Consider the following 10,035-nt stretch of genomic DNA (forward strand, 5'->3'; position numbering starts at 1 on the left):
CCACCCCAGCATCCCGTCTCATTCCATCCCAACACTAACTCCTGAGTGTCTCCATGATGAGCGCACCTGTTCCTGCCGCTGCTGTGTATTTCTTGCCCCAAAAGAGGAGAACCTACACCGCAGCCCCCCCGGCTTGTAAGAGCCCCTCTAATTCCCCTCCATTAGTTCTAGAGGAGGGAGATGTCACCCCAAAAGTGGGATGTATGGTTAGTAATTACAGCCCAAGGTTGAGCTGTTCCAGGCGAGAGCACTGGAGTGGTTCTATTACCCCTCCCTGTCCCCTCCTGCCGCCTTCCTACCCCCCCCGGCCGCTGTCTCACCATCCCTACACCCCGCCCCCCTCTCTCTTTCTCTGACCCTCTGTGTCCACCTCTAACTCCCTACGCAATCTCTCATCATGGCCTCACACCACACTGCTCACCCCTGTTCCTCCTGTAGCCACCCTTACCTGACTACCTCACACACACACACACACACACACACACACACACACACACACAGAAGCAAGTAAACTTCATAAACACACACCAAACACATTCACACACACATGCACAAGGACATACACAGACCCACGAAGCCTGCCTGTGCACATACCTCCCGAGTGTGAGGGCTATTTTCATCACTGTCATCAAAATCCCCCCTTCATGTAACTTTCATCCCCTCATCATCCGCAGACTGTAAACTCGATAGGTCTATAAACTACTTGACTACACACAATAACCCAGTACCCTTTCATTTTATTTCACTCACAGCCTTTAAGCACATATATGTATTCCATCCTCTCTCTCTAACCACTTCAGTTCTATTATATTAGAGCTGTAATCATTATTGAACCCTTCTGGCCTCCAGCGTAATACTCTTTGCATGTTACACCAGTTTGGGTCTGCATAGCGAATTTCATCCAAGGTTAATAAAGTTGAATAATTTGACTAACCAACCATAACTGGTTCTCATTACGTAGCCAATAAACACATTCATCAGAGAGGACATGAAATGCCCGTTGAAAAAAAAAAGAAAAGAAACCTCTCCTTCGATTTCCTCTGTTGCTCAGTTGCAATAACATAACCTACCACCAAGGAGACGGAGCAGGACCCAGACACAGATCGGCCTGTCCCACAGCGGACACCACACACACACACACACAAGCACAAAAACACTACCAGACTGAAAATATGAACACAGATACACTCTGGGTGTATCTCTAAACCACACGCAGCCACTCAGAGACACACACACACACTGGGACACAGGCACCGCATGCCACCCTCACCAGGAACATCTTTTTATCCATCTAATTCCTCCCACTATGAATAATGCATTTCCCTCCTTACCGAGGCTCGGGTTTAACGCATCGCTGCGCGGGTCTTTAAGGGGGTCCTTATTCATAAACAGCAGTGCAGTAAATACCAGGGCTTTGCAGCCAATTTAATGGCAGTTATGCTTAACAAATCTGCCTCAATCTAATGATCAGCCACAAAGCTATGCTATGGGTTTAATCTGCACACAGAGGCTCCCCCGGCTCCGCGACTCACTGCATCTGCTTAGGGATCTCTCCATCCAGAGAGAGGAGAGCACAGGCCTGACACTTAATCCACCCAACACAACACTGGGATCAACACAAACATAGAACAATGTTAGTCTTTCATGAATAAGAATAACATTCAAAGTCCTAAAACACTGCAGGGACTGATGTTTAGACATATTGATGGCACTGAGACATTATGAAACGCTCCGTCCCAAATCCTGGCAATTCCCCGCCTGGCCCGCCTAAGTCTTTTCTGCTTCTTATTCCGACATTGACCCTCCACCTAAACAAAAACACCATGTGGAATTTAGTGCATGCATTTTGATTGAGTGGAGCTTTCCCACTGCAGTAGGCCACTGGGGGGGATGGGAAGGGCTGAAGATGAAATTCTACACGTTAACATAAAAAAGAATAAACAATGCAAATGTAGAATAATAATATGACTTATGTATGGACAACAAATCTTTTTTACATTGGCTCGGCCTATTCAGCTGTCACTGACAAATATTCCGGTGAGGGGAAAAAACAGCTAATATTAGAAATAAGACCATGCCTCAACTTAGTTGTTCCGTCTTGCGTGCGTCAGGTAAACGGTATTTGTGGTTTACAAATAGCATGTGGGAGATATAGATAGATGCGCCTACCTGCATGTTCTGCTAGAGCGAGACAGGGGGTCAACATGTTATTCCTGACCACTATTCAACATACGTTACACTGACAAAATGGCACCTGAGAGCCTGAGAGACTAACGCTGCTCCCCTGACAGCTGAACACATACATGTAGCTACGTACAGGTCCCAACAGAGCTGTCACAGGGCAAAGATGACTGCATGCGCTAAGAGAGCACAATACAAATATAGTTTTGCCTCAACAGAAAAAAAAAACATCTATTTTTAGAGAAAGGTTTTGCTGAACTCAGTTTTCCAGTTGCTGAGACTGACGAGGGAAAAAAACAATAAACAAAATAAAAATTTGAGATTTGAATGTCACAAATGCCGTTGAGCAGAAAAAAAAGCATTCCACCTGTGAGCCCAGTGGGAGGAAAATGTCCCTTTAAGGACAACTGTGCCACAGACCCCTGGCCAGTAAATAACCTGAGAGTTAGTTGATAGGAGGGGAATTAGAGCCAGAGCAGGAGTGTATAATGGGGATGGATAGGAGGCCTGAGCCCGGGTCAAAGCTGCTTAGGAATCAATGCTGAGGTACAGGTGTACAACCACAGGTCTATAGGAGTAAGAAAACCTTTAAAGAGAGAGGGGGGAGAGAGAGAGAAGGAGAAATCAGGGGAAAACAAACTGTGATCATTCATTTCCATTATCACAATTAAAAACACTATTCAGGTTGGTACTGGTTTTTAATTTACAAAAGGGAACAGAGAGAGGAAGACTAATGTTGTGAACCGAGCGCAGCGATCACATCGGCAAGACAAACCACAGTCCTGTCGCCTCCCAGCACTATCGCAATGGAGCTTCAAGGTTGGGCACAAAACCATTGACTATTACATTTCATGCATAAATAAACTCATATAGGCGCATTTCAACTTCATGTGCACTAAGAGCTAAATTAAAAACCTGAAATGGAAATTTGCCAATTAAATAATATACCACTATTACTAATAAAAATGTCACATATATCCTGTGGAGGAAAAAACACTGAAGAAAATGAAAATAGCCTTGACACTGGATTAAAACACTATTGATGCCATTAAAATGCTAAGTGTGTCCAACCAATTGGCATAAGCACATTTCACTGGTAGGCTAGTGGAATGTCAAAGGAGAACACTAGTAGTAGCAATTACTATTAGCATACTGTTAATTATGGGTGCTGCATATTTAATATCTGATGCATTTGGAGAAAAGTTGAACAAATATAAGTTTAATAAGCAATCACACAATAAAAATGTCTGTGTTTGTAGCTTTTTGATGCATTCTTTTGAGAAATGCCGCTTGTCTCAGGATTTGGAAAATATTCATTTATTAAATACATCAGCGCAAAAGTTAAATATGGATTTACTTTATCATTATAGACTTTTATCACCAAGGCAAAAAACAGGCACATATGTGAAGCTGTGAATATGATAACATTTTAAAGCCATAACACCGACCAGCCCTGTAGACCTACTGTGCCCTCTTGTGGTGAAATCCAATTGCAATTTTGTCCCTATAAAATTATTGTTCATCTCCTTTTAACCAAAATTTTAAAATGCTTCCACAATTCTGTCTTGTGTCTGCATTATTGGATACAGTTTAGATATAATCCTTTTTATGTTATTATCAGTTCATGACAATAAGACAAAATCCTGAGATCTGATTTTGTGTTTAAATGTCTGACTGTGGGTTTGCAGTTTTGTGTTTTTGCAACAAAAGAAAAAAGTTGTTCAAAATTTGGGAGAAGATTATTCACTGTGGATATCATAGACATTTTGCGGCTACAAACATTTAGAATGAACTTAAGCGTGAAGTTCCTGTGTTAAAGAGTCATCAAGGACAGTAAGGTATTAGTTTACAGTCTCCTTTGTTCAGTTAAGGTCCCCAAGCTGCTGTAAATCTCAATACTATAGTGCTGTTTTGCAGCATCTCATAATATATAATGTACACACAGCAATTACACTGCTGTGACATTCCTTGGAGCAAAGGATTTGAATATAAAGACAATTAACGATTTTATGTTTATTTGATTTCCCTCACACTGTCGTTATCTATCCCCAACAAAGCAGCAAGTCTGAATAAATGGCCACTACTTGTGCTAATTTAAACTAAAAGAAGGAGGAAATACATTTGTTTCCAGACCATTATATAGTGAGCCATGCATTTGCTGGGTACAAATGGACACCATTCATTACAGTTAACAATGACATCCAATTCAGCCCAGCTAATGAACTTCAATACAATCATGTTCGGTATTAAGGAATGATTTGTTGAGTCTAAGTGTATCATTTTGGAGGCTAATGTTGATGAATGCCTCGTTTTAGAGGGATAAGATGGGGACTCTGCTCTCAGGGAATCAGAGACGGCCTTGCACCCTCCAAACACAGCGCAATACCACATCACCATCTAGTGGCTCTGTCATGAAAATACACTTTACTACATATGGGATATCTCCAACATTGCTACATAGAAAGATGACTGAATTGGGAAGACAGATAGAAGCATATTAAGAAACTCACCAATCCCAGAGTTGCCCCCAGTAATGAGGACTACCTTGTCAGAGAGGTCGCGACCTTGCAGGATCTCTAGGGCAGCAGTGTTTCCATCATAGCGTTTTGGCTTCACCAACACATCTTCCACTGTAAACGCCTGGCGCGGGTCAAAGTACGTGGTCCGCTTGTTAATGTGACTGAGAACGACAGAGGAGAAAAAGGAAAAAGGAAGGTGGGTGTTGTGTTGAGTTGAAATGAAAAACAATTTAATAAGACAGTTGTTATTACAGTAAATAACAGAAACAGGAGTCCTGTGTTCTGAGTACAGCCAATAGCATAACCTGTAGGGCCAATGGGCTCAATGAAGCTTTCTCTTCTCTGACATGTTAAGCAAACAGGCCTGTTTGCTATGATCCCTGTTTGCTTCTAATTTATTAAAAAGATCATCTTTGCAGAACCGTGTCTATGTGCCAGGTGTGTCGGAGGAGAAGGATAAAGTCAAAATCTGTCAACTCCCGCACACTGTCTTCACTTCACAAGAACTTTATTGCATGGCACAACGTTTTGGTCAAGTAACCTTCGTTAGTCTACAGATTTTGACTTTGCTTCTAATTTACAACATCTGGAACTTACTCAACATAAAATATCTGTCCTTTATCATCCGTTTCTTGCTCCCATCCATATGGTAAATCTGTGGAGAAAGAAAGACATCACAATTTTTGAACCTGTGTATAACCAGAATGCATATGAACAGATTAATACCCCTGCTGCAGCATGAATAAGGCCTCAAAAGGCTGCCAGGTCTTGTTACTAGAGACCATACACAGGCTATATCCAGGCTAGGCTGCTGCTATTGATATAATAAAAAAAAAAGTGATGCTATAATACCATTAGAGTGCATCCAGAGCCATTTAAAACCTTCATCCATATGCACAGAGACAGAACATAATGTACAATTCAAGCTGCCACAGGCAGGACCCTGTGCCCTGTTTTCATAAACTCTGGATCACAGGCCTAATTCTGGTTGGTGCTCCAATAAAAAGAGAAGTGATGTTTTTAATGAGTCTTGGTTTCAGGAGTAGACAGATGAAATATCACATTTGGGTCTCCAGTTGAAAAGGTTAAAGAACCTCTGTCTGGAGTAATAGAGTAATCATTTGCTGGAGCAGATGGAAATCAGGAAACTGAATGAAGCAAACCTCCAGCACAACGTTTCTTCTTCCCTGTCTTGGGGTGTTCCCACTGCGTCTTCATCTCATCATGGCTGTAGGCAGACAGAGAAAATCAAAGAGAAGAAGGGAGGGAGAGATTAACCTGACAAGCTGAAACAATATGGGAATCATATGCTTACAACCTAAGTTACTACCATAAGCTTAGACAACAGTAGCCCACTGTCCCACCAGTGATGGGGCTTTCAGGACTCAGTCTCCAGAGTAGTAAAAGATTACAGGAGAGAGAGTATGTTTCAAGTTCAGCCTACCCTTTACCTTTCATTTCACAGCTTCTAAGCCATGGCATTAATGTTAAACTATACAACTCAGGCCACCACTGTGCAGCAGACTAGATATCTTCACAGCACAAACTCACTCTTTTCAGCCTGAGCTTGGGAGACTTTGTTTAGTGTCAGACAAACTACCTGACTTGGATTCATGCTATCAATTCAAGCTGAGATCAGTTTGAGAGTGTTATAGCTAGCGATATGAACCTCTGGTAATGTAACTTACGCTAAATTCAGCCCTTAAATTTAGATATCACTGTTACCTGACTATAGCAGTATTGTTGTTAAGATGTTAACGTTACTAGAGATATCACTTACTTTGCATAGTAGACCCATCCATCCTTCGTAGACCTCTCTTCCCACCCGGGAGGCAACTCATCCTCACTATCGGTATCGTCCATACCTGCGTATTTTAGAGCCGCCATGACTCGAGTTTTCCACGTAAACGACGGCGATGTAAATGCTAACCCGACAACGAATCTCTATTCTGAGGGATGGATGCAGCTGTCAGAGCAAAGAATTAAGATCACAGCAATCTTTCCCCGGCACTTCCGCAACAACACGGTGACGAGCGCCGACATGCAGTCTGGGAAATTGAGGCTAATAAATGTTCGCCAGTTGCTCCTACTTCTTCTTCTTCGTCGTCTTTGTGTTTATTGGCGGGGCGCAAACCTGCTTTAATAGGTTAATACCGCCACCCACTATACCGGAGTGTGTACAATCAAGGCTCTAATCCACTGTAAGTGTGTGTGTGTGTGTGTGTGTGTTGGGGCGGGGGGGTAAATCCTATTCTCTAATCCTGTTTCTAATAGAAAACTGTTCTATTTATCTCCCTTGTGTCATTATTGTTACGAGTGCAGTGCCCGTTCAAAACTTCCCTGTTCGGAACGGGCCTTGCTTGGCCTCCGGTATTGCTGCTTGCAGCTTTCTCGAGAACCACTCATCCAAACAACTTCACAGTCGACACTGCACATCCTTGGGTCCCCAGCAATACACCCGCCAAGTGTGAGGTAGATCGGACGAACGGTTCTCGAGATATGTGAAGGACACACATACAGACAGAGATTCCTTGCTTTATAGTATGATGATTGTATAACAACACTCAATATTTCAAGTCCCATCCTCTGCACCAGGGCCGAGTTAACCAACCACGGGGCCCCTGGGCGCACATGTCCTATTGGGCCCCCCCACCTCTTGGTAAGCACAAACAATACAAACGTAAACCTTTTACAGGTTCAAAGTTAACTGAAACTCAGGTTTAGTTATTACAAACTGCCATTCCTTCTATTTAGAACTCGTTAATTCAAGTTGAGAGTGATAACATTTGTCCAACCCCAAGGCTAGCTTTAGTTGTAGGTGGTGGGGTTTCCCTTTGTTTCCATTTGGATTGCAGGTTGTGGCCTTAAGGTTTTAAAGTTAAATGTTGAAATTTACTGAAAAGGTTTGACTATGTCTTTACCTAGACCCCCCACCTGTGTATATAATTAGCACTCTGTATCTTAGTTGGATGATATTCACTAAATGTACTGCCCATAAACATACAATCAATAGGTGGCAGTTTAATAATTGTGGTTGGATTGTGGTTGGGGCCTCCGTATCAAAAGAAATCATGTTTAAATGTCAATAGAGGCTGTGACTTTGGCCCCAATAATCATTTTAAACTGTTGCCTACGGGCCTGAGGCAGGTAAGTGTGTGCCAGGGTCCCACTTGGCTGCACATTTCAATTGAAATTAGTGAAATGTTGCAAAATTTGAACACGGACGCAGGACTCAGAATATTTTGGGGCCCCTGGTGGTCTGGGGCCCCGGGGCATGTGCCCTGCATTCCCGGTCGGTAATACAGGCATGCTTAGCACAAAATATTTCCCTTTCTAAATTGTATGCATTACAGTGAAAAAGAACATGCTCTACATACAGACTAGAATTGATCCTGTATGTCCAAGTCTAATCTCTGAGTTTTAGAGCTCTTTTCAGCACATTCATTTCCAGTTACACTAACATGAAATGGAGCCCATTATCATTACCATCTTAAAGGTGCTATATAGGCTACTTCTATAATTTCTCACAGATTCTGTAGGCTACTTCTGATACTTGTTCAGTTGCTACTTCAGCAAAATCTACCCTATAGGCTATGCCCAATTTTGTAATACTGATACTTAACATTTGCTGTCTCTTCCTATTGAAACTATCATAACTTCTCCTGTATTCCAACCAGATTCCAACATAACATAGGCCTTCAGCACATGGCCTACTTTCATTATCCTGTGTCACATATTTTCTTATTTTTGAGAAGTAAATGCATGACCATTAAAATCCATCTGTAAAAATCACTAAAATGATAACTGTCTATTATGATATATAGCATAAATTCCCGATGCTATTCTTGGAGAGTTAGTGTAGCCTATTTGTAGAGCAGGAAGGTGCACAGCAGCAACTGTTTGGCATTTGGCTGCCCGAAGGACACACAGAGCAGAGTAGGCGACTAACCAGAAAATAATGGACAAAGTGAATGTGAAAGTGGACTTTCTGCTGGATTATTTGAAGCACATGTTGTGTTTTCGAGCCAGAGTTTGCACAGTGGAGTAAAAGGTGGCGCAGGTGGGGGCAGTGAAGTCCACAACTGCTGAAGAGCCAGCACATATTGCCTTAAATGGTCATAAAGCACGCCCACATGTAAGGCCTTTGCACACCAGACGCGTTTTTTTCGTGCGATTAATTCGCACGTTAATAATATTTTTCGAACCTGTATCATTCAATGCAAGCTTTCACATCAGCGACGTAATTTCGCTGAGCGATATTGCGGCTTTTATTTTTTCGGACCAAGGTCGATTTTTCCGAGGTTTCGCCTCCGACATGTACACATCTGACCAATCAAAATGGGTACGGGGATGACGGTTAGGCCATGCGCCTTTACGCACAGGTGAGGCAGAGGCACACTCTGATCCACGTTCACTCATACAGTGGACTAGGAAGGCTAATGTAGATATAATATAGGCACAAATTAAATTATCGCCTGCCAAACTGAGAGTATGGTAGTGCTTCACAGACAACATATGTAAACTATGATCTATTTTATCCACAGCTGTAGCCAGAACAGCAGCTGGTTTCACCTCAAACACACTGCAAGTCGTTGCTCAGGGTGATTGGCACCGCGTCATGTAAAGGAAACGTGAGCTGCGCTGCGTAATGGCGCATCCAAAGGATTCCATTCCATGCAGTAAATTCACGATGATTGAAAGAGCCTGTCATGTTTTTTTAAATACCTTATAGATCGTTATTGTTTTATCATTTATTTGCTCAGTTCTTTGTGCCGTTTTGTTGCTCGAGCACGTTTGGCAATGTGCCTGTAATATTTAATATAATGAAGTAATGCCTACTCCTCCGTTTCCCCGTATACTGTATATTGTATTTTAGAAATTCATACACAGATGTGTACAGCTGTGGTACAGTTTAAGCTCCTGAACCAAGCAGTGGAACTCACCAAGTTCTCCTCTCTTTGTCAGTATTGAGTGTACCCAGGTATTTCGGGTTTTTTTTCTTTTTATTAAGTAAAAGGAGCACCAGGTCATCATCGCTTGATGTTGAGACCATTTTTTTCTCCGTGGCGCGATTTTTTTTAGAACCTTAATAATTTATTCGCAAAATCGCGTCGCGCTTGATGTGAATAGTCAGGCGCGTCAAAATTCGCCTCCGAATTATTCGCAATTTCGTGCCGTTTATTCGCGTCGCTGTTGGTGTGTAAAGGCCTGTAGTCCTTACTGTCCTCACAAGCGTAACATTATTTTTCGGATCCCGACCCCTTTCAGTCTAACATGAAAATGAATAAGGATGTAAAATGATTGCCTTTAACAACGTCCAACGCTAATGTACTGA

The 10,035-nt window shown here is 42.3% G+C and overlaps 1 protein-coding gene across 1 annotated transcript in view; it reads right to left on the minus strand.

Moving 5' to 3' along the window:
- wwox (WW domain containing oxidoreductase) overlaps positions 1 to 6,697 on the minus strand; it is a 123,570-nt gene extending 116,873 nt beyond the window's left edge. Inside the window, exons 1-4 of the mRNA XM_071537822.1 lie at positions 6,481 to 6,697; positions 5,864 to 5,928; positions 5,298 to 5,355; positions 4,692 to 4,861 (exon numbers count right to left, since the gene is read on the minus strand). Coding sequence (XP_071393923.1) covers positions 4,692 to 4,861; positions 5,298 to 5,355; positions 5,864 to 5,928; positions 6,481 to 6,587 — 400 coding nt within the window. The 5' untranslated portion in view covers positions 6,588 to 6,697. The remainder of the gene's footprint in view (positions 1 to 4,691; positions 4,862 to 5,297; positions 5,356 to 5,863; positions 5,929 to 6,480) is intronic.
- Positions 6,698 to 10,035: the final 3,338 nt, after the last annotated feature.

Source organism: Centroberyx affinis, unplaced genomic scaffold (assembly GCF_046629955.1).
Source record: "Centroberyx affinis isolate AG114_WGS23_722 - 3 ecotype Tasmania unplaced genomic scaffold, CSIRO-AGI_Caff_v1 ptg000189l_1, whole genome shotgun sequence".
NCBI lineage: Eukaryota > Metazoa > Chordata > Actinopteri > Beryciformes > Berycidae > Centroberyx > Centroberyx affinis.